At 46.7% G+C, this 25,745-nt stretch overlaps 1 protein-coding gene across 1 annotated transcript in view; it reads left to right on the top strand.

Moving 5' to 3' along the window:
- LOC138567113 (solute carrier family 22 member 6-A-like) overlaps positions 1 to 25,745 on the top strand; it is a 303,311-nt gene that overhangs the window by 271,995 nt on the left and 5,571 nt on the right. The window contains exon 9 of the mRNA XM_069644996.1: positions 22,397 to 22,600. Coding sequence (XP_069501097.1) covers positions 22,397 to 22,600 — 204 coding nt within the window. The remainder of the gene's footprint in view (positions 1 to 22,396; positions 22,601 to 25,745) is intronic.

Genomic DNA, 25,745 nt, shown 5'->3' on the forward strand with positions numbered 1-25,745 from the left:
GTAAATAGTAAGTAGTAGTAGAGAGGCTTATCTTTCTTTAAAAAATAAATAAACATCTATTGATGAATAACCCTTCAAATCTTGCCCAGAAGGCCCTTTAAACAGGCTTCATGCAAGTACACCTGCCCCACAAAACACTGTGTACTATCACACGTGTGAAGACTATAAGGGGCCAGCATCCATTTGCTAAAAAGTAGCTTTGTGCGGTTCTTAACATTTTGTTCATTTTTTAACTGCCTATGCATGGCAGACATATTGCAATAGTAAACAAAGGATCATAGCAAGCTAGCCATATTGATGTGTGCTCAAAGTTAGTCCGTGCTCAAGGCGTGGCACCCTCAAAGTACATTAATGATAAAAACAGAGAAAAACAGATCAAAACGGCCAATGCATTTTGGATACTCAGCTAGCCTTCATCAGGGCCTGTCTGAAATAGAGAAGACTAAATCGGAATAGCACAGAGACTATTTAACTGCCACAACACCCCTTAATGAAAACATGTAATTTCAGAACATTAACAGCGGAAATAATCAAAAGAGGAGGAAGGACAACTGAAAGAGAATGAATGAACAAACTATGGTAGTTAACCAACACACCTTAACAACATGAGAGAGTGGATTACAAATTCAAAGCAAAAGGTACCCCAAAACACTGTGGCCCTCATTACGACCCTGGCGGAAATCGAAAAACGATGGCGGAAATGCAATACCGCCATCGAATAGCGCTCGGTGCGATTATGACCCGTCACCGTAAAGTACGATGCCATTAGCGACACCGTAGTGAACGCCAACGCTAACTGCACCAAGTACGCGCACGCGCGCCATGCCAAACCGTAATTACCACCATGGCGCAACGGTACGCGAATTCTGACCCTAGCGGACATGTACCTAACGCCATCAAGCATGGCGGAAAGTACCATTCCGCCATGGTGAGAAGTACGGCATCGCGAATCAACCGTAAACGGCCCTACTGAGTGCCTGTACACCACTCCCTGCCCACATTGCACAACTCCTCGTAGGTGCAATGAAGTCACACAATGCAACCAGTGAAATGTACAAGTCACCCATGCATGCCAACGAACAAATGAATCCAGGGGCTCCAAGTGCCTTGTGAGTGGGCATCCATATCTGCCATGGCACCATTGCCGCACTGATGCAGCACAGGCATGTGAAGGTCCAAGTACAGCAACATGAGCAGAAAAATGAGACAAACAAAAACAGGCCCCCCCATCGACTGACACCAGTGTAAGGCAACATTCAAAGCAGTATCCTGAGTGAGACTGCACCAGCCCTGTACTCCTGCCAGTAAACAAACCAACCATCAGCATAAGCATGTACCACACAAGTTGGCAGAGTGACAGAGCAGCCAGGCTCATCTCAAGAGGGGCCAATGGGAGCTGCAGGGCACAGATGGCACAAATACAGAAGCTATTCCAATGGACATGACCTCAGTCTCCCTCCAAGAAACGCACGCAAACACAGGCACCTGTGACCAGCCATAGTCTGATAATCACATCATTCCACCAATCCACCTGGCTGACCGGCATCTGTCACACAAAAGCTAATCCCCCGCCCCTGAGCATGACATAATTAAAACAGTCATAATGGCAGGCCCCATCCCTGACCTCACTGGGCTTCGTAGGCAAACGCGGCCAGTACAGTACCACGCAACTATACTCAGAAGCCGGAACCCAATGCAGATCTCCTCACAATACACCGCTCCACAAATAGGAATATGCTACATTACTTGCAAAGAATAACGCTACACGGTCAATATAAGAATAGAAATTTAATGCACCACAAAATCACCAAGCCCATACAGCCATTAGGTCATGAACTCCAAAATACATTCCAGTATTGTGGGCTGCATCTGCAATAAATGACCAGCTTCTGCTTGTGTGACGCCCTGTTCCTTCATGGTACACAGGGGCTACATTCACGTTCAAAAAGGCAACATGGAAGCGCCTAGAACCGCAGGGCCGTCCCATTAGGTAGGCACTAGTCCAGCTGAAAGGTCGATATGTTGCTCCTAGCCACTAGTACTGCGTAAGGGCATGTGGCCCATTGGCGATCGTCCCATAAGATCGTAATGGTGCTCCACTGATTAACACGAAGCAGCAGGTGTCGGGAGTAAAAGCCATCTGCAGGAGTGGCATACAGATGGCAGCGGCAAAAGGGGAGGAGATACCTGTCACCCAAATGAAATGAAAAAGAATAGTATGGCCATCAGAACTTCATTTGTATTACTCACTTCAATGATCACACTAAATCTACAGCCATATGCATGCTAGCCCACTCAAAAGGATTATTCCCACCCAAAAATCACTTGCGAATCACAACTATAAAAATCGAGGTGAAAACACTATTACAAACGAGTGTTTGTGTGCATGCGTCTGTTAAGACAGAATCCATTAGATGGGATTAGTAACGTGCATAGACACAAGTGTCTGAAGGCGCGTCGAGACAGGGAGGGTTCAACAAGGGCAGATAGACGATGGTCCCACTATGGCAGCTCTGCATCACATAGCGCAGGGGAAGGGGATAGATCCCGAAAAGCCATGTACATGGCAAACTCTCAATTAAATCATCTGTCCATGCATCCATACATCATACCCTCATCCCGGTATGAAAACGCCTGATTATTTACTCACATAACATGTGAAATTTCCATTGAGTCTGTGCGTAATGCAGTCTGCAAAATCCACTGTGCTCCAGGCCGGAATTCTAGTGTTGTGAAGTAACATGTATTTGGGAACGTCCTGCCTTATCGTCCACTACGCTATTGCGCATCCCATACTATTCATATCAATCATAGCATTCTCGCCATGGCCCCTGTCCCAAGGACATTAAACAATAGAACGTAATATTTGCAGTCAGACCTGTGGGCGTCTCCTCGCCGCTAGCTGAAAACCGAAAGCGCTGTCCTTCGAATTCCTCATTTGCAACATCACGTCGAAAAGGCATCTGTGACCGCTTGAAATCACAAATTCATCCATGTAGTGCGGCAGTGTGTGAAAATGGCAACTGGCTTCACTCACAAATGGGACGCCCCGCCCGTCGGTGAACCGCGGTACAGTGCTGCATGAGGGTCCACCGTTAATCGAGTACTAAATTCCACTGACCCTTCACAAGTTTGTTCGCGACTGCAAAGATAGTATGTGAAGCAATGGGACCATAGCAGAATGAACATATGAACCAATATCTCACTGCCATCGGGATGAAATACATGATTGTAATGGCAAGATGCCATGCGTCGAATTGCAGCGTTGTGTGCGGGACGTGCTCGCCCTAAGGGGATTGCAGCTTGCACAGGTGGAATGAATCACCACAGGTGGAGGCAATACAGCTTGAAAACACATAAATTGCACACCCAACCCCCTCCCACAACCACACCCACTCCAAAATGCTACCGGCAGGACTAGCGATGTTGGCCCTGGGGGACCTGATAGCACTGCAAGTACTCCAACTTCAAGAAGAAGACGAACGCCAACTACTACAACAACCGGCCGCACAGAGGAGACGCAGGAGGAGGAGGAGGGCAAGGCAGGGCCAGCAAGGCCCGCCGGCACAGCCACTACCACCACGCAGGCAGCCCGCAATCCCACGCCTCCGAGCACATCCGTTCAACCTCACTGCTGAGCAGATCCACACCCTCTACCATTTGGACCGGGACACCATAACCGCCATTGTGGACATGACACAGGCTGACCTTGTCTGCATGATAGATAGCCCAACCGCCATCCCACCCCTACTGAAGGTGGTGTCTGTACTCCACTTCCTGGCCACAGGCACCTACCAGCACACAGTCGGACAGTTGCATGGCATTTCACAGCCAGTGTTCTCACGGACACTATTGCAAGTGCTCGATGCCCTCCTGAAGCACGCAGACGACTACATCTCTCTACCACGCTCGGAGCAGGAAATTACGAACACAAAAGTGGGATTCCATGCACTTGGCGGCATACCGGGGTTGCATTGGTGCCATCGACTGCACCCATGTGGAACTGGTCGTCCCACATGCCATGGAGGCCCAGTACCGCAACCGAAAACAATTTCATTCTCTTAATGTACAAATGGTGTGTGACTCCAACAGGATCTTTACACATTGTTGTGCCCGATTTCCTGGATCAACCCATGATTCTATGGTCTTGAGGAACTCTACAATACCACGCTACATGGAGCGACACGCAGGGAACAGATCCTGGCTACTCGGTGAGTCTCATTTCATGCATGATAATGTGGGGTATGTGATGCGGCAATGACCTGGCAGGAAGGGGGGGGGGGTGCGTACGTAGCAATGTCATTCCACAAACATCCTTTATTCTCCACATACAGGTGATGCCGGGTATCCACTGAAGAGATGGCTCCTTACACCACTCCGGAACCCACAGAACCAGCATGAGGAGGACTACAACCATGCCCACTCACGTACCCGTGTAGTCATAGAACAGGCATTCGGCCTACTGAAGACTCGTTTCCGCTGCCTCAGCAGGTCTGGCGGGGCACTCCTGTACCGCCATGAGAAGGTTGCAAAGATGGTCATGGCATGTGTCATGCTACACAACATGTGCGTACGTAGAAATGTGCCCATGCCCCCTGACGCAGAACTGCAAGCACCTGAAGATGGTCATGATGAGGGTGGGGATGTGGCAGCACCTCAAGGAGTCTGCGAGGCACAGGAGGGCCGTGACATTCGTCAGATTCTCATTGATTAATGCTTCTAGCACTCACGCCTGGTGGCTGATACATGGACACGGGACTTGTGGCACTGTGTGTGTCTGGAACATGCACAATATGGACTGTACGCCTATAAAGGCCTCGTACACAAAGATCAATGTCCACACATCTCATTGGATGATCGTGCATTGTTTATAGCATATGTGAAATTATGTTACACACCCCATCGACCCGCCACCCAAGTGAGCCCAACACACCCCCTCCACCCTCCTACCTCCCCCCCGAACACCAGTGTCCGAAGATGCTCATTGTCAGTGGGCAGACGCTATTGCAAGCCCCCTCTCCGGGTATCAGGGGCACCCCTGCCTGTGGAGCGCAGGTTCCTCCCAGATCTACGTTGGGGGCTGCCCTGGACGGAACTTGCAACGGATGATGTCTCTGCCTGCTCACGTCCATGCATGTCCCTAAGGGTTTGTGAGAGCTCAGTGAGCACACGGCGCACAGCGGCAAGTTCAGCACATACGTCTTTGGACGTCGCATGCAGTTCCCCCCTCAGGCTCTCGGTGCTTTTCTCCATTTGTACTCTCAGGCTCTCGGTGCTTCTCTCCATTTGTACTCTCAGGCTCTCGGTGCTTCTCTCCATTTGCACTCTCAGGCTCTCGGTGCTTCTCTCCATTTCTGCCCTAAGTGTCTCAGTTGATGTTTCTATGGCTGCCTTAGTACCCCCACATTCATCAGCATGGTCCTTGAGGAGCGTGGCCAGTTGCTGCTGTTGCACGATCACCTGGTCGAGGGACTGTTGCCTCTGCTGTGCCATGCCCATTTGCGGTGGTGTCACAGAGGGGCTGGTCACCTCATGTTGCCTTGCCACAGGGCTTGTGGGGGATGGCCAGTCGTCGTCTTGTGGGTGCCCCTGCGTGGTATCCTCATGGTGTACGGGATGAAACAAACAGGGGGATTGAGACAGGTCATGGATGGATCTTACTTCGACATCCCCGTCTTCTGTGTCGGAGCATGCTGCCATTAATGCAGTGTCACCTATGGTGCTGCTGCCACCAGAAGCAGTGCCTTCTGTGGCATCCATTGGGGGGACCTGTGGTGGTGCTGTTGTGGGCATGCTGGCTGCTGGGGTGCCTGTTGAAGTTCCCTCCTGTGTGCTGCCACTTGATTTGTGCTGCTGCCGTGTCTTGATGCGTGCAGCTGAGGTGGAGGGTCTTTGGCCGTTGGTCTTGGCCCTCTTTGCAGGTGTGCTGGTAGGGGTGTCCTGGAGCTCGTCGTTTGAATCGGACCCTGTGGTGGAGTAAAGGAGGGCGAGCGTTATTAATGGGTCTGTTGAAATTGGAATGGCAATGTATCACATGCATTGGGGTGGTACCTGAGGGTGATTTGGGTCGGGGCCTTGGAGGTTGTTTCATTTTTGTGTGGAATGAGGATGCAGTTGTTTTGCAGCCTGCAGTTAGGGTGTGCCTGCTGCACGTGTGGAGGGTGTTTTTAGGATTTTTAATTATTTATGTATTTAATGTGAGTTTTAAGGTGCGCTATCAGGCCAATGTATGTGGACGTTCTCCTGGACATGTGTTACTGTTGCACTATGTGGTCACATGGTACTTCACATGATTGGACATTGTGGATTTAGCATTGTTTTAGTTGGCCCACCTACCGGATTCTTCGGATGTCTGCACTCCTTTCTCCATCCCTCCGACTCCCTCTATACTCTCCATTCCAATGGTGGAGGCACAGATTTCTTCCCAGGGGGTCAACTTGATGGGTGATTCCGATCCTCCCCCGGTAGCTGTGGCAATGTTGCGGTTGGCGGATAGTATGCTCCGTACGCGTATCCGCAGGTCGTCCCATCACTTTCTGCATTGCTGTGGGTTGCGGGGTGCGGTCCCCACCGCACTTACCCGCTGTGCCACCAGGGCCCATATGGCCTTCTTGTTCGCAAGTGCCGTCCTGGTCATTTGCGTCGAGAAGACGACGGCAGCATTCTCCTGGAGGGTCTCTGTAAGCACGGTGAGTTCCTCACGGGAGAAGTGGACCTGCCGCTTGCGGTCGCACGCTTTTTTCGCTACTTTTCCCATTTCTATTGCTTTCACTAGGGTGGATGACGGGTTGGGATGTCTCTCAGGGTAGTATTTTTAATGGTTGTGTGGGAATTCTGATTTTATAGGTGTACGGCGTGCTGTTTCCCGTTCCGGGCCCATGTTTTTACTTCTGTTTCCGTATATTTACGGTCACCGTACTTTCCGGTTGCCGCTCATTACGGTGACCGCTAAGATGGGTGGCGGAATTGCACCTAGGGCGCCGTACGACAGCGGTGAGGGGCGTTTTGGGGACATTTCCGCCATCGCGGACTTTGCACTTCCGCCATGGCGTTGTGCTCGTGCCCGATGGGTCGGAATTAGCCGCACTTTGCTCCGTCGTGCAATGGCGGAAACGCTATTTACGCTATGGCGGTCAGGTCAGTCACTTTCCGCCAGGGTCGTAATGAGGGCCTGTGAAATAAACAATCACTTATCCCTATGATGAAATACCAGTTTACTAGCGAATATACTTGCTGCTGCTGTGAGATATCAAGAGGGCAGCCTCTGTAAAAAGCAAGGTTACGAACAGATTAGCCATTAAGATGGACTGAGTAGAAAATAGTTAAAAACCAGTAGTCGACAGAAAGTCACATAACAGTTGAACCTGGACCTGGTATGTGCAGTGCCAAAGGACCCTGGACACCGAATCAAACAGGGAGGAAAAACAAAAAGCTACACAGCGTTAGTCAGTGGTTCAAAGACCGCAGAACACTGTAATAAATGGAAAAGCGATGCCGCGTTTACCAGCAGGAGTACAAGAGAGGCAGCTAACCGGCTGCACGCAGAACACCAACCAAATATGTAGGTGAGGACAGAGTTTCCGTGTTAAATAGTCCAAAGAAAGACAAAAGGTTGTGTAACTTATTAACGTCATGATGATCACAGCAAGGTTCATCCAGCGTAATAGAAATAGAAAATATTTATACATTGTGGCACACATGTCAAGGTGAAATATTGCAGACTTTCACCACAAAAAAAGGCTGGAGAGAAAGAATAAGGAAAAGATGCAAAAAGAAAAACAAACGAAGGTGTACCCAAATATAAACAGCAAAGGACGAAGCCAAAATGTAGTCTAAATGTAAACAGTGCAATATTGAGAAAAAACAGAAAAGGTTGCCCCTAAAAATTCAGGTCAGAAATAAAACAACCAAGGCACGATAAGTACCGTCATTACTGCTCATAAATAATGACAGGAGCACGGGCCACAACAATAAAACACACTTATACAACCTGGAAGAAGGAGCACAAAATACATATCTGTAATGCAAGAAATGTAAACAGTTTGAAAACTAGACTGAAAATGATATCACAGAAAACATGTTAAATCAAATTCTTCGTTCATTCCTCCGGGGGCAAGGGAGTCGAGAGGATGTATCCAAAAAGCTTCTCTTTGATCCAGTTTTTGTTTGGGATATCTTCATGCGGATGGCATTCTACCACCTCCAAAATGTGGAACCTGATCTGTAAAAGTTGATGCTGGTACTCATGGAAGTGTTGTGAAACCGGTGAATGCCAATTGCCTGTATGTATATTAGATCGATGTTCATTCCATCTGACATTTGCGGTGTTTGTCCCACATAATATAACCCACATGGCCATTTGATGGCATAAATAAAACAAAAGATATCACAAGTAGCATAGCACAATAGTTTGATTTTAGCTCCAAGGATCCTAATCTTGTGTCAGTCGCGATGGAACCCCAATGCTTATGAATAATCCTCTTAATGTTGTTACTCTGGGTGAAAAATGTTGACATGTAAGCGAGATAAGGCCCCTGCTGTCTGTTGTATTTAGCCAGAGTCTTTTGCCTAGGGGTAGCACAGACCTCACCTCAGCTTCCCTGGAACCTCATTGTCTAAACTTGTCGGTCATAAGTACTAGTTCAGTCTTACAATCTTCACTGTCATTGACTATCCTACATACCCTCAATTGTTGACTAAAAGGAAGGTTTTTGATGAGACTAGGTGGATGGAAAATAAGCCTGTGTAGCAGGTTATTTCTGTCTGGGTGTTTTCTATACATTGTGGTACACAAGCCTCCTGATTCTGCTATCACTAATACATCAAGAATGTGGGTGGTAGGAGAACCGACCTCCATAGTAAATTGAATCCTTGGGTTGATGACATTCAGGTACCCTAAGGATTCTTCAAGGTCAATAACTGGGCCCTTTCAGATGCCAAAAATGTTGTCAATGTATCTGCTGCAGTAGTGTAGATATTTCTGCCACACTGGCTGTTGTAAGACATAATCGGTCTCGAATTTAAACATGAAAATGTTCATGTATGATGGAGCCGTGGTAGCCCCCATGGACGTGCTATTAGTCTATAAGTAAAAGTTGTTCCAATACCTAAAATACATGTTCTTGGAAATAAATTCCAGCAAGAGCAGGAGAATTTCCTTTCAAGCACCTATGTGTCCCTCCTTCAGAAGCAACCATTCAACGGTTTCAATACCAAGGTAGTGTGTATTATATATTTTTTCAGGATTGTGACTTTATAACCTATTGCTGCTAACTGGTAGTGCCCACTCACTTTTGTTTTTCTTGGACATATACTTTGCTTGGAGACTTCGATATTTTGAGTATATTTTTATTTTTTTATTGGGATGACATTATTTAATTGGGTTTCCAAAAACGATGGGCACCCAGATTTATTCAAGGACAAGCAAGGAGCGGATGTTTCTAGTTTTATAAGTCTTTATCCCTCTTCCCAGGGCGTCCTAAAAAAGTAATAAACACCAATGCCTTCCTTTGTGTTGCGTCTCTGGAAGGCTAAAGTTCATGTACATGTTAAAAGTACCAACCTACTGCTCATCCTTAAAAGGTTTTGCTGTTGTGACAAATCCAGGGAGTTCCTCCCTTTTCCCTATGCAGGAGTCACCCCTTTTGGGACTAGGGAGATGAGCCTGCTATGCAAAACACTGTCTAGGGGATAGGACAAGTGGGATCTCACTGGGATAATCCCTCCCCCTTAAGGGACAAAGAATCCCTTGTCGACAGTTCTATAACATCTCCCTCATTTACCAGTTCTTTATAGGATATATAGGGGCTAATCATAATATCACTATCCAGGGCACTTTAAATGTGCCTGGTTTGGTTGCAGACCCTTCTATGCTGACCAAAACTCTGAACCAATGGCGTTGTGTCTATCATTACAGAGATAGGTTTAAAAGGACCAATACCCTTACCTGGAGGGTGGTAGTAGTTGCGGAGTGAACCAGCCACAGCACAGGGGCCAGTCGGTGCAAAGCTACAATCGGCTGCAGCCTGCACTACAGTGCAGAGCATCCTGGAGATGGGACCACGTTCAACATGTGGTGGGGGCGCAGATCTCAGGGAACACTGCCGAGCTTAGTAGGGCCTCGGGCCCCAGGCGGTTAGAGGTCTCCGACACTGCGAGACTGAAACAGCACCGAAGCAGCATACTGGCATGCCCAAATGATAGTGCCTGGATGAAGGAGCAAAACCAAGGAACCGACAACCCGAGAAGGGTGATTTTCATGCTACTGGGGTGACAGTCTCCCCTGCAGAAAAGCACTGCAAACAAACAGGTACCTGGGTGAGGCAAAGGAGAGGGAGGATGGTGCGAACTCTTCATCTCTCCAGAAAGGAGTGAGATTAACGAGAAATAGGATAGAGTATGTGAGGGCCGTCAGGGAGCTATAAGAACCAGGAGAGCAATAGAAACATTCCAAAGGCATGAGCCTGAACCCAATAACCCACAATGGATTATCAAAAATCAGAAAGTACGAGAAACACCCAAAGTCGGTGACCCCAAACTCAATAACCTATATGGGTTTATCAGAGGTCCAATAACCTATGAGGGCAGGGATGTTATTTAGGGGTTTCCAGAGGTCACACCTACGACCTCTGAGGTCTCCTTTGTGACCTATAAAGAAAAAAGAAAAAAAAAAGTTTTTTTACTTCTGGAGTGGCTGGCTTTCTTGTTCAGACCCCTTAAAAAAAAGAAGAAAAATAAGAGCAGGCGTGCCACAAGTCTAACACTTTCAGCACTGACCCTAAATAAGAAAGATTAGGAATACCAAATAATGTGTCTTTCTGGAATTCTATACAATAATTGCTAGACTCATTAAAGGTTTATTTCAGGCACATTTCAGGGGGTGAGTCACTGATTTAGTCTGTTCTTAAATGCTTCAACTCAGCCTTTCATCCATCTGAGGTCGATAAATGAGTACCAACACAGGTTGGGTGATATTGGGTGTATATTTTTTCTATATAAAGCGCTTAAGCATAAGTGCTATATAATAACACATCATTACCATTTGGTCATGGACGTCTTCTTGCATTCACAGTAATTTGGTAATATGGGCCTATACACACTGATCTTAACGACACATATGGCAATACATTCTTGTATGAAATGTACATCACATTATAGTGATATCGTAACCATATTTTTTGTAGTGTACAATGCTATGTGATGCCACTTCCTGTTTTGTCAACGGATGAAAGGTCGTGTTCCATCGCTTCCCGCAATATCATTTCAGGGTGGAATCAAACGACATAATTTCCTGTGATGTCATCAGGGGTCAAGGGTCAGGTGATGTCCATTCCACTACCCCTGGCATTTTGGTGAAATGATGTCCCTGTATGAGGGGTTATCAGAGAGCAGAAACCCCAAGAAACGCCCCAAAAGGGTGAACCTGAAGGATCTGTAAAGTCAAATTGTACGCTAAAGGAACAAACTTTTTATCTTAAGGCTTTCCTGGGAGGGGACATGAGTCACCTTCTGAGTAGAAAATCAAAGAACTTTTTTGTGAACTGTAGAACTAGGCATATGCTTGGAAACCAGGACAGAAACCAAGAGACATTTGAACTTTGTTTTTGAATGGTATAAGCAGGTTAAGGCCTGGAAAAACCCAAGGGAAGAGGATTTGAGAGAGACATTTGGGGAGGGGGTCATGCACAAACCAAGAAATTAAGAAAGTAGAGCAAGAACGCATCTCTAGGCTAAGTCTTATTTTCTCTTTGTTAGTAGTAGGGACAGTCAGCAGGGGAGTACATGTTTGGACGGAGGACGAGGTTGATTTATGTAAGACTGTCCTGACGAGCATCCTTTTGTAATTTTGTAGATTAGGGAACCTCCTCTTTAAAAGCAGGGTTTAAATGAGGCATTTTCTAATGCTTTAATAAATATGAGAGTCTTTAAAATGTCCAGTTGTCCTTCTCTTGTGGCTGACCTACCACATTGTATTTTATAATGTTTACATTGCAGATTGCACAGTAAACACAAACAGAATGTACTAGGTGGAATACATTATGGGCCTCATTACGAGTGTGCCGGTCCTGTAACAACGGTGCCAGTAAGCTACCGGCACTGTTGTTACTGGACCGGCATACTCCGAGGTCTGCGAGCAGGTGCCTTCCCGCCCGCCAGGTCGTGCCTGGTGGGCGGAACGGCACCCGCTCGCAGACTTTGACGGATGCACCGGCACCATTCATGAATTCTGCCAGTGCATCCGTCCTCCCCATTCCCATTGAGTTCAATGTGACTTGAATGGGAATGGGGAGTAATTTTTTCCGGCGCCCCGGCAATAGGGAATTACTGGGACCGCTGGAGCTGTAATGCCCTGGTAAGTCTCCATTGCCGGAGACCAGAAAAAAAAATTACTCCTGCGTCAGCCGTGCTGGTAAATAACGGCACGGCTACCACCAGACTCGTAATGAGGCCCATTGTGTTTCAATTATAACAAGTTGAACGTAGTTGCACTCCTGTGGCACTAAAATTGTGCAAATGATCAGGGTCATGATTTTTCAGTTAAGTGAGGACCCCTCATAACACAGTAAGCAAAGCCCAAAATGGAAATTGGTAAATGAAAGAGAGCTATCGTTCTGTTTGTTGATAACATTTTTTTCCCATATTACCTTTATTACAAAATCAACGAAAGCTTCAAAATAAAACTCAATAATATAAAATGCAAACAGAAATGTAGCCATGTTGAAAAAGGTACTGTACACATACCGCAGCCTTGATGACAATTATCTGTGGGAGTATGGGCGTGTCTGTTTTTGTTCTGTTCATATTGTTGAACTTTGACCCCATAATATCTTTTTTTGCAAAGACAATACAATAAAACACAATAATGCACCTGCCAATATTCAGCAGAATGTAAACTAGGCCCTCATGGGGCTAGAGGATTTCAGTGGTGCCTACCAGAAAACACAACAGTCTTCAGCCTCACTTGGGAATATTATCTGTTCCATCTGAAGCAAATGATTCAGGTGACAAAGAACACAGGATTGACTAGAAATGCCAGATAGTGCAGGGTTCTGTACATGAATTGGGTCACCAGGTCAGTAATTTGTGTCACAACGCTTCTGGTCCTCCATGTTGTTGTCAGTTACCTGGTCTATGGATTCTTACCCATGTTGCCTCCGTTTGTAATGCTTTTGCTAAACTACAATTTGGTCCTGATATTGTGTTATGCCTTTTGTATTTTCCCCCACTCAAGTCCACTTCCTGATTGCCCGTGTTTCTCTCTTTTATTAGTTAGGACCAGCAGGATGGATTCAGGAGGAGGTCATCCCTTTGATTGGGCAAAGAGGGAAAGGTCAACATCATGACAGCTGTCAATTGTGACTATTGTTCTAGCCTCCACCTAGAATGTTCCTCACTACTCATCCTTCTCCCATAACAAAGTACTCAACGTTGCCACCCGCACACTGTCTAACTTCCTATACTCCTCTCCCACCTCCATCTATTGCCTCAGCAAGGGCTGGCCCTATATGTACTATCAGTACATCTTTATGTTACTTCTCCTCATCTTCAAATATATCCATGGAACCTCTGCTGCATCTATCTAACTCTTTATCCCGCACACACCCTCAGAATCTTGAAATCACAAGCCCTCCAAAACATCTCTATCCATGCTCTCCCCGTGCTGCTCTTCCCGCTTCCATTCCATCTCCTCCTTCTCTCACAACCATATGAATTCCCTACCATGTGACAATAAAAACATCATAACTCTTCAGTCCTTTTACACCAGCCTGAAAGCACCACATATCTCTTGAAGGAGCTCTGGATGCCTACAGTGGCATTTGCCCCCACCAGGTACATCCTCTGATTCACAGCTGTACATCATTGAATCTAGTGTGTATTCTGAAGCTTTCAGCACCCTTTTGAATTGCTGTCAATACGTGTATTGTCATCATGTCTCACCTGCACTCTCATGTTCCCAATTCCTCTTCACAAACAGGTCTATGCTTCATCCACATTCTACTACCCTACTGTTGCAAAGTGCTCAGGAACAGAATTCCTCTGCTTACTGTTGTGTACTCTGTACAGGGCTTCTGTTTGAAGCACTCTGATCTGTTGAACCAGAGTAATGATATTCTCAAATGTGCTGGTATTTTGGGAACCCTTTTTCAAGATATTGTTCATTAATAACATGGTACTGTGCCAATCTGCAGCCATGTTACCCTGGATATTGAAGCAGCGTTAAGTTCTAGATACTTTGATGGAAACACATGGAGGCCTTCTCCAGAAAGGTGTCATGTGGCAGAGGGCTGAAAGCTATTGGGCATTGGAAGACTGACCTTAGTGGTCAGGAATTTCCTAGATCGACTAATAAACTGGAAGAGTTGTAGAACGTCTTGAGACCAATGGGTTATATGATCCACCATAGCTGGGGATCACAAGAGAGGGAACACCAGACAAATCAGAAGCATCCAGGATCGAGCTAGTGACTACCCCTGTGACATCTGACCCCAGAATTGCCATCTCTGGATGGTCTTTCCTCCTCTTAAAGGGGCTTCAGCTGGGCTGGGAGCAACACAGATCTCACCCCAACACCACCAGCAGCCCTCATTCTATCTGCCTGAGGCTGCCTGCAGAGGTCAGGAGACCCAAAAGAAGCATCCAGGATCGATTAAGGGACTACTCCTGTGACCTCTGAACCCAAACCCGCCATCTTTAGAAGGTCTCTCTCCCTCCATAAAGGGGCTTCCACTGGACTGGGAGCAAAATAGAGCTCACCCCAACGACACCAGAAGCACTCTTTCCATCTGCCTGAGGCTGCCCGCAGAAGTCAGGAGACCCAAAGAAGCACCAAGGATCGATCTAGGGACTGCTCCTGTCACCTTTGACAGAGTAATTTGGAGTTACTTTGGGTATTTAAGCACTGTCTGTTGGGCGTCCATTTGCCCGGGCGTCCAGAGCAAAGGGCGGACAGAGCTAAGGGTGGCTACTATATCCTTCTCTGCTCAGTCCATATGCAACAAAACGTCCTTTATCACTGACTACCTTCCCTCCAGCTATCATCCTTAGACCTTCTTGCTACCAGTGAAACCTGGATTTCTCCATCTGACACTGTCACTCTGGCGGCTCTTCATGACTCCAAACTACCCTTCATTCACTCTCTCGACTGACTGGCAGAGGTGGAAGTGTCAGACACCTACTCTCTTCACACCTCAATGCCTTACAAATTTCCAATGCCATGTCCTCCCCTACCTCTTTTGAATTCACCATCTCTACTATTGCTCTGCCTCACTCTGTTCACATCATCTCCATCTATCACCCTCCTGGTCCCACTGGGCCATTCTTTGATGATCTTAGGAAACTCCTTGATTCTCTTTACAGTAAATACCACCTCATTCTCCACTCTATAACGTGCCTACACAAACATGGTGTAACTCTTTGGATCTCTTATTCATCTCCACTGCTCTCTAAGCCACTAATACTACTGTCACACCACCCATATCTTATCGCTCAATTGTTTCCACCACCATCTTCTTTCCACTCTATGACATTTTCTCACCACTTACTTTACCCATTACTAAAAGGAAATGTAAACCTTCTGCCATTCCCCTTTTCTCTCCAACCTAGTCTCACTCTCCTCCTTCATGCCTATTCTACCAACACTGCCTTCTCCAACTTCCAATCCCTACTATATGACTCATTCTCCTCTCACTTCCCACTGCTGACTTTCACCCTTAAGTCTCAGCATCCTCAACCAAGGGTCACCCCATGCATACACTCTCTCTGCACAGACATGCGTCGGCTGCTGCGAAAATGAAGGCATACAAACTCACAAGAGGACCTGCAACTCTACCTCTCTGCCCTGAACTCTTTCAAGTCCACTCGAGCAAAAAGGGAATTCCACATCACCCTCATTGACTCTCACTCCAACCATCCTCGCCGGCAACAGGGCACCCTGAACTCACTCCTCACTCCTCCTAAGTCTATGACTATCAACCCCACTCTTACAGCTAATGATCTAGCTTAAGACTTCACTGCAAACATTTCCAAAATTAGAGGCACTCTCCTGACCTTCCTCACACTCCCTCCTACATTCTATACTCCATCTACTCTACCATCATCCTCTGCATCTATATCCCACTTTAGTCCCACTAATATTGATGAAGTGCTATATCTACTCAGGAAGGCTAACCCCTTTTGTGCCCCATCAGACCCTCTTGCTCCTTAGCTAGTCAAGCCTATTTCCCCCTTAGTGGCCTCTCAGCTAGCTCACCTCTTCAACCTGTCCTTCGACTCTGTTTGTTTCCCATTTTCAAAACAGCCACCGTCATCCCTCTCCTGTCATTCCACAGAAACTGCTCTCATGAATGTGTCCAACTTCCTCGCCTCTGCTAAGCACTCAAATGTATACTCTATCCTAATTCTCCTTGACCGTTCTGCTGCCTTTGACACTGTCAATCAGTCTGATCTCCAACTACCGTGGGGTTTCCCCCCCAGTGCCAAGGCCTTTTTTGGTGATTTCAGTATTTCACCATTCAAAGTCTTCTAACATTTTCTCCTTCATTAACCCCTTAAGTGCTAAGGATGAGCTATCTTGTCCTTGGCACTGGGGATGTAATCCCAAGGACGAGATACCTTGTCCTTGGCACTTAAGGGGTTAATACTCTCTTTTTTCTTGGGATGTGCGATCGAGCCCTTGACTAGATTGAATCCTACGTTGCACCTTGCCAATTCTGTCTCTTGGAGCAACAACACCTCTCAACTCATTTGTCTAACTGTTGGCGTTCCACGAGGCTCTGTCTTGGGTCCACAACTCTTTACATTCTACACCTCTGCTCCTGGGGAACTAATCTCCTCCATTGAGTTCTCGTCCCAACTCTTTGCAGACAACACCCAAATCTTCTTCTCTTTTCCTGAACTCTATCAAAACTGTCCCTCTGTCATTAAATATTTTATGGTTTCACACTCACTGATGTTAAACTCTACCAAACCAAAGCTCTCTCTCATCTCTTCTTCTGCCTATCCAGTTCCCACCTGACACTCTCCCCTACTCTTCTTCAGCCAGAAACCTCAGCGTCCTCTATGACCCGTCTAACACCTTTTCTACTTTCATCTCCAAAACTGGAACAGCAGCTCACCTCAACCTCCTATATATTAGGAAAATCAGGCATCTCCTTCCTTTCAACACTGCCAAGCATTGCTTAACCACTCTTGTCTTCTCCAAACTGGACTACAGTGCCAACCTCCTCTTTGGTCGCCGCAACTATGCTTTCTGTCCTCTTGACAAGACTATTAACTTCGCTACCAGGACTCTCTTTGGACTCCTTCACTTCACACCTACTTCCTCAGACCATCATCAGCCTGTATGTCTGACGATGCAAAACAGGGCCAGATTGAAATGTCTTCTCCTGGTTCACAAATCTATCCACGGTGAGGCACCACTGTATATATCCTCCTCGATTCCCCTTGTGGCTCATTGCCTTCCCTATACTTCCTCTCGCTTCTGCTCCTTCTCTCTTCTTGCTCCATTTGCATGGAATTATTTTCCCCCAGACATTCGAGAAACAGTCCACTAAGCCTACCTCCTCACCTCAGAGTTACACTCTTAACCTGCCTCTCATGTGCCTCACAGCTAAAAATGTTCCCTCGCCTCTGCCCCTCACTTCCTCTGCCTCCACTCTAGCACTTCAGTCATCATTTTCACATCCCGAGTACAGCTGGCCGTACCGCCTTCCTGCACTTAAAAATGTTCAATGTTCATTGTCCTAAATCTATGTATGTCTGCTTAGGTATTGTCCCTGGTGACTGTTCTATTTACTTTGCCACAATCTGGTCAGAATGTCCCTCAAACTAACCCCATTGTAAGAAACGTACCGCTTCCCGTCAAACCTGATTTCTTATCCACTGTACATTCTTTTCTGATCAAAAGAGCATTTTTCCTCCTGTATATAAATACATTTTGTAACTATAAGGAATTATTTTTGGGAAGAGTGATGGAAGCAATCTTCTTGGATCTAAGGAAACTCTTCAAATATATCTTTGAGAAGATGACGCATGGGTCTGCTCTGACGATCATAGCTTATGGTCTGATGGGGACAATGGGTAACACTGAAAACTCTACATGATCCTAGGAGTGGGAGTCAATTAAGATGTTGTGCAGCCAAATGCAAAGACATTGATTTATGGGCCACGATCCCTGGTGAGCATTAGAAGATGTGAGTGGTATTGATTTCAAAGTAACCAAACAAGACGAGCTTATATGATGGTTTCCTGGTGGCTTCAAAATGTCAAGGAGGTTTGACAAGGTTTGGGGTGGATTGGACGGAATTAAAGTACGTTTGTTAGCAGAAATTAAGCATGATTTCATCCAGAATATTGTGGGCATTTTAAGGTCGCAAGGAAGGATAAACTAGACAGTCATGGAAACAGTGCATGACTTGAACAAAGTATAATGAAGACAGCATAACTGAGGAATGTGAACATGCTTTTCAGTAGCAGTGACAGCTTGGCATGTCAATTCCAGTTAAGTGTATTTTGCTCCCTATTTCGAGAAGTTGGGTGTAGAAGGATTTTTGGGAAGTAAATATATAGTTCTCGTTGCAAATTGATGTATTTTTAGGAAAGTAAACATATGTTTTAATACTAAAAAGTAGCCATTTTTTACAATCCAAACATTTTTGTAGATAGCCACGTTTTGTTGACTTGGACAGAATTATGTGTAAACTGAAAAGGAAAATAAAGGCATGATTATAACGTCAAATGCTGGTCTCCAGATTTAGGGTCACTTCGTCGTTAAGTGATGAGGCAGTGATGTTATGATCATGCCTTTAGTTTCCTGCTCCCTTACATGGAATTCTGTCCAAGTTAATACAGTTTAGCAGCCCCAACAAGGCCACCTACTCACCCACAAGTGTCTCTCAGGCAGACCCATAGCAACCAGGGAAGGTGAAAGGGGGATGAATGGGGAAGGGGAAGGAAGCGCAAGAGGGATAGCATGCCAAGAAGAGAGGGCGATAGCTAAAGGACACGGTTTAGGTCTACTTGGTCGAAAATATTTGAAATTTTCCAATTTGACCTACTTTTCTGGGATCTTTTTTGGTTGAAAATGTGTGGGGTACCCCACAACCCCCTCACATCCCCCCACCTTAACCTATTCCCTTGCCCCTCCCCATCTATTTATTTGATTTAGTTTGACCAAAAAAAAAACAATCAAAGAAATTCAATCAAATGGAAAAGGTCAAATGTTTTTCGATCAAGTATGCTAATAGGAAAGGACTGTAGGGTATTTTGTGGAGATTTGGGGCCTGACGGTATTTTATTACAGCCGAAAAATAACTTAGCAACAATCACTCCTTATATTCAGATTGGGCCATGTACAACAATAATACAGTGGACATGCATTATTTCAGCACACAGACATGCGTATTTGGTATGCGTGGTTGGTATGCGTGGTTGGTGGTATTTTGGTGAGCATAATTCCCTTGTTTTATTTGTGGCCCCAATATCCAGAACCCCTTATTTTTGTTTAGATTTTTCGTGTAATCACTAGAGAGACCTCAGGCTTGCATTTCAAGAACACCACATTTTCATTTTTAGTGTGCCACCATGGGCAATTTCTCTCTGTCTTATCTACGGCAGCGAGCTATCATGTGGTATTTTCACTATCTTATATACGGTAGTGAACTATGTCCCGGGCCTCCCTTTTTGCCGACTCATAGACCTCCGACAAACTACAACACACACAGTTAGTTATAATTGCTCATACTGAATTACATTGTGCACACGGCTGTAGCCAAATTTGATGTTTAGCTACCTTGAAAATGACACTGCACTGTCTAAACATCTCCCCACATCATCAGCACTGTATTGGTAAATATAAAACACACCACCCGTCTGCTTTCAGATTTTTTTTGTGTATTATAAAAGTTGCATTTAAACACGATCTCACTTTTTACAGAAATAAATAAAATAGCACAGTAACAGCATTGTCTGTGATACACTGAAAAGAGAGTGGCGGAGACAAGAACTCAATTTGCAACATTAAACATGTGAGTAAAGCACAGGAATCTCTTTTCCTACACTGTCTGAATATTCTCGTACACACTCAGCCCCCACACTTCTGTAATTACCTTATCTGTTCAGCATGAGTTTTCTCCAGCTGTTCTCTTTCTGAATTTGGCTCCCTTGAAGATTAACCCCAGTGAAAACAAGCGTCTTTCGTTCTCAAACCGGGGTTATTGCCTGGAATTCTCAGCTTTTGCAGCAGGAATGCTTCAGCCAGGAAACAGGTCCTTCTCCCAGCTCTGCCAAATCTCGAATGTCCTCCCCCTCTCCTCAAGCTCCCCCAGCAAAACTCTAATCACTGCCTGTAGCATGATACTTGCTATGACGCTGCTCCAATCAGAATCAATCATGCCATCTCCTCCCTCACTACACAATGGCACATTTCTACAGTAACCATTTGTAACCAACTGATTTCCTGTTCCTTCGAGTCCTTTGCTTCCTGTAGTTATGTGGACAGAGCAGCAGAGAAAAAGAAAAAAATGAATGTGCGTTTAAAAGTTCACTTTCAGAGTAGGCCTAATTCTGCAGTGGAGACACATTTTTATTAGTGGGTTATGTTAAATGCAGTTTTATTAGTCAGGTTAGTTATTAATAAGGTTAGTTATTAATTTTCAGATGTGTCTCTTGCACCATAGGCATTTCAGGTGAAAAATAGTGTGCATTTTTGAATGTGCACGTGTGCTTTTAACTGTAAAAATAGATTTGCATCTTATATGTTAAAATCGTTTTTGACTGAATAGCCTGTCTTTACTTATATGTCCATGTTAATCTGGAAACACATATAGCAATGCACCACACCCATGTGGTGGTGCTGCATCAAAAAAAAATTGCTACCTGTGCAGTAGTGCTGTACTCTGTGCTGTAACACGCCAAATATCCTTACAGGACACAGACATCTATGATACAAAACTAGCAATTCCCAGAAGTGAAGAGTGTAGCTGTCTTCACCACAGGTGACACTATAGCAGCAGTAATAATATGATATATGATATGATATATGATATGGCATTTATAACGTGCCTATACACAGGTGTTTCAAGGCACGACGAGGCAAGGGAGGGGAACAGAGGGAAGACAGACAGCGATCCTATTAGGCCAGGTGTCATTCAGATCACGCAATTGCATGGGAAGGGGAGGGGGGAGAAGTGCAGGGTGGGAAGGGGGAGAGGACAGTGCAGTACATGGGATAAGAAAATAATAACAATAGGTAAAGTACGGCCAGCAGGTGGCAGTGCAAGGGTAAGTGCAGACAACAGGTGTCAAGTGCTGGTAATGGGACTGTAGGGATACAGAAACAGTTCCCAAGTGCGGGGTTGCCAGGAGGGCAGTGCAGGAGTGTGACTGGTGGGGGAGGGGACCTGGGCCCGAGATCAGAGGGCGGCCAGGCAACCAGTGTAAAGTCAGTGTCAGCCAGGAAGTCAGCAAGGGAGAAGAGGAGAAAAAGCAGAAGCAAAGAGAAAGGTTTTGAGGTGCTTTCAGAACCGAAGATGATTCTCCTCAAGTTTCAGGGAGGCAGGAAGGCTGTTCCAGAGGGAGGCCCCAGCCGAAGAAAGAGATCTACCACCAACTCATTGCTTGGAGAAGCGACTGACCCTGAGGGAGTTTGAGGCAGATGATCAAAGAGCTCGAAACGGAAGGTATTTAGGAAGAGAGAGTTGAAGGTGTTGAGGCCCCAGAAGGCCTTGTGGATGATGATGTGATAATGATATGCTATTTATATATCGATTTTCTCCAAAGCTCTTTACATTGAGCATATTTACATACAATATCACCCAACTGCATTTGGCACTCATTTATCAGCATCGGAACGAAGAAAGGCTGCGTTGGCCTTGCCGGGATTCGGACCTGCGACCTGCAGATCACACAGCAGCTCGACCCACTGAGCTATCTTACCGACTTACGTCCTCATGTCTTAGGTCCTCTTTTGTAATAAATGCTGCTCATGCCATTCATCTCAATGCATTGACCGGCCAGTGCCGGTGGCATAAACGGTTAAATGCAGGCATACCTGCAGTACCCTGTTTTTCTTTGTTGGGAATATTCTCCTGATATTATGGAGTGTAATAGGAAGGCACATCACATATTTGGCGGCCTGTCAGGAGCGTGCAGGGAAAAATAATCAGGACATTCAACACATCCTGGGGCTGACACCTGATTAACAGTAGTCCGCAAAGATAGGGGGCATTTGCGCACAAAGTTGTGTCTACCATGCCAAATGAAGGGTCTGACAACTTTAGAATATATCAAAGGCCTGTGCGTCACCGATGTTTATGCTGCAATGGTTCTCTCTTGTTTCACCTGTCTGATGAACTCTTCCTGGTAAACACGGTCCTTCTGCACTTCACTATTTCCACAGGCAGAGTGGGCTGGGATATGCCAGCACCATGGCTCGAGTCGGTGGCATTGTGGCGCCCATGGTGAAGATAACCAGCGAATACGTTCCCTTCCTGCCACTGGTGATCTATGGTGGTGCCGCCTTGATATCGGGGTTCGCGGCCTGCTTCCTCCCAGAGACCCTAAATGAAGGCTTGCCTGACACCATCGAGGAGGTCGAGAACAGGTTAGTACAGCACTGGCTGCTGCTTCTGCATTCATATCGTTTGACGTGGAAGGCTACAATAAAGGGCGTCCTTTTCCTTATGGCGTAGCGTTAACAGCGTGCAAAAAACATGCGTTTTATGTGCCGCCATTTATTTGATGGTGGCACGGGGCACACAGTGGAATTACCACTCCCCCACCTCCCAGTCACTCTGGGCCTCATTACGACTTTGGAGGAAGCCATAGCGCTATTGGCGACATGGCTGCCCACAAAATCGGGTCCGGGTTCCCCGAATGGGGAATTACCGGGCCATTCCGAGTTTGGAGGGCCCGGTAATTCCTCCTACAGGGAACCCGGGCCTTCCCCATTCCCATTTGAGCCCCCATAGGGCTCAATGGGAATGGGTGTGGGAGCTGACAACGGGCCGATTACGACCAGCCCGTTGTTAGCTCCCTGGTCCCCTTGTGGGGCCCGCTCTGGGACCTCGTAATATTGCAGAATGGGTTTAACGGCGCCGCCACGATTAGCGGTGCCCGTTAACCCATTCCGCAATAGTAATAATGAGGCCCTCTGTAATTGTAATGGGTTATTTATAATGCGCTTAATACTCAGAGGTTTCTAAGCGCGGACCCAGGGGTCCAACCTGTGTTCGATCGAACCTTGCTTCCAAGACGAGCGCATTGCCCCTAAGTTATCCTCCCACGGTCAAACCAATCTGCCACACTAATCTGCGTATGTTACCGCCAGTATCTGTTATTCACACAAAAGATGACATTTCCACTTATGGGGCCTTTTTGGACTTAAGTGTAAACGTAACAGGTCCCCGCCATGCAATTGAGATGGGTTTAGAAAATGACCTCCTAGGCCTTTGAGTTTGCATTCCGCCTCAGCGCCTGACTGATCTGCAGGACTACCACCCTCCTAGGCGTTTGTAAAATTGGTGAAGAACCAGCACTGTTCATAACTTTGCACCCTTGGCCTCTTGTATGTGGTAACCTTTTTTATTTTCAAATGTTCTCATAGGAGAAGTGTTGGTCTTGCTGGAAATGTGTAACATGGGGCCACTCTGGACATTATTTCCAGGGCCCCTTTTGGTGCCCAGGCCACCGCTGCCAGGGCGGAATGGCAGCAGACTGCTACTTGAACAGGAGGCTGCTAACTTTCCTTCATTTGTTCATTATAAAAACATGTACAAAGTATGAGGGTTTTCTTTCTCCTCAAAGCAGTTTGTAATAAACCTGCATAAATAGTATGAGTAACAAGTTAATACATGTTTTTATGCACCACAACATTTTTGTTGTGTTATATTTCTGTGTGGAGGTATGGATTGGATTTGCCACATTCGACACCCCCGTTTTCTCTGCAATATGAATTCGAATGCATTAACGCCAGCGTGATATTTTAATACTGCATTCAGCCAATGGATTCCTACTGAATCAATCTGTCTTTAGCACCTGTAGTCGGCATTTACAGTATTTGCAATGCAAAGTGCATACAACACATGCAAAGGCGATTTCGCCTGTTCTGACACATTTCTGGCACTTTATAGCGCAAATGATGAAAATTGCACAGAGTGAGGCTTTTTACACATAAGGGCAAACATAATGGGTTCCCACTGTGCCATTTCCCTTTTAATGAAAAGGATCCTCAATGTTGGGGGTCTCTCCATGACCTGCTCAGCGGTTCCCGTGAGCCCCCAACCACACAGACGCAAACACACACGTCTGTTCAGCTCGGGCTCCCCGGTCACACTACCACAGCCGTAAGGGGGCAGCACCACACTCCTCCTTTTCCATGAGGACAAACAACAGTGTATTAAACAGTCTCGAACAACAACAATAACAAAACCAGTGCAATTGCAAAACTCCCCACACACTCCTTTATTCACAACCACCCTGGATCCCCGTAACTATCACATGGGGCCCACGGGCCCATTACGAAACATGTCCCAGCACATAATCGTTGAGGTAAGCGGGTTTCCCTCGCCCAGCCCTCTGGGGGTACCTCCCGCTTACCTCCGGCACGGGCAGTCCATCTGGCGACACTCCCCGGGCTGGGGATGTAGCCATGGGGGGATGGCCTCTGCCCTCGTCTGGTACTTCCATCCTGTCAGGCTCAAGGGGGGACTCAGTTCTGGGGTCACCTAGTTTCTTAAAGAAGCTCACGTTCCAGGTGACGGCCGACCGTCCGTCCGAGGCTGTCACCATGGACCCCTTGACGGCCACTACATCAAGTGATTCAGGTTCATACGGGAGAGAGAGCTTTCCATGGGGATGCCTGTTCCTTATGAACACCTCATCTGCTGGTTCCAGTCGTTGCGGGCGGAGTCCTCTCCTCGCTCTCTCTTGTTCTGTCCGCAGCCGGCGATCCAGTTCCACCTGCTGATCATCGATCACTCCGGGCTCTTTATCCCCCACCTCGGGTAGCAGCTCTCAGGGGCAATGTTTGAACAGGGCCTCGGCTGGGGCGACTCCCGTGGAGGCATGGGGGGTAGTGCGATAGACTCGTAGGAACTGGTAGAGAGCCCTCTGCAGGCACTGCTCTTGGCCTTGCGCTATCCGTAAAGTCTTATTCAGAGTTCTCATCAGCCTCTCCGCCTCACTGTTGGCCCGCGGCCAGAGCGGGCTGATCTTCCGATGTTGAACCCCATACCCCTCATTAGTTCTGAGAAGTGCTCGCTCTGAAACGGCGCCCCATTGTCGGAGCACAGGGTGTGGGGGAAACCGTGGGAGGCAAACACTTTCTCCATGGCCACCACCACGTGCTCAAAGGCCACCGAGTCCACGAACTCGACCTCCGGATAGCGGGAGTACTCGTCCACGATTACTAGGAAATGTGTGCCCAGTGTGCCCATGCATGCGGCGGCGTGCAACGTCATGCTGCCGCGTGCGCGTCTCTTAAGGGGGCAGCACCACACTCAAGGTGTTTTATAATGTACAGAAGACATGCAATTTTTCTATGGAAATGATGGTCGTCTAGCATGCAGAGCACAAAATGACGTTTAACAAAAATGGCGTGCCGAGCATGGATAGGACTTTAATACTGAGCAGCGAGGGGGCACCAGAAGTCAGCCAGGCATGACACGGGCAGGAACTACCATTAATGAACCTGCTGCAGGTAAATGATCCCCCACCTGTACAGCACTGTGCTGTCTCTGAACTAAGGT

The sequence above is a fragment of the Ambystoma mexicanum genome, chromosome 2p (assembly GCF_040938575.1).
Source record: "Ambystoma mexicanum isolate Mex_15411 chromosome 2p, UKY_AmexF1_1, whole genome shotgun sequence".
In the NCBI taxonomy this organism is placed as follows: Eukaryota; Metazoa; Chordata; class Amphibia; order Caudata; family Ambystomatidae; genus Ambystoma; species Ambystoma mexicanum.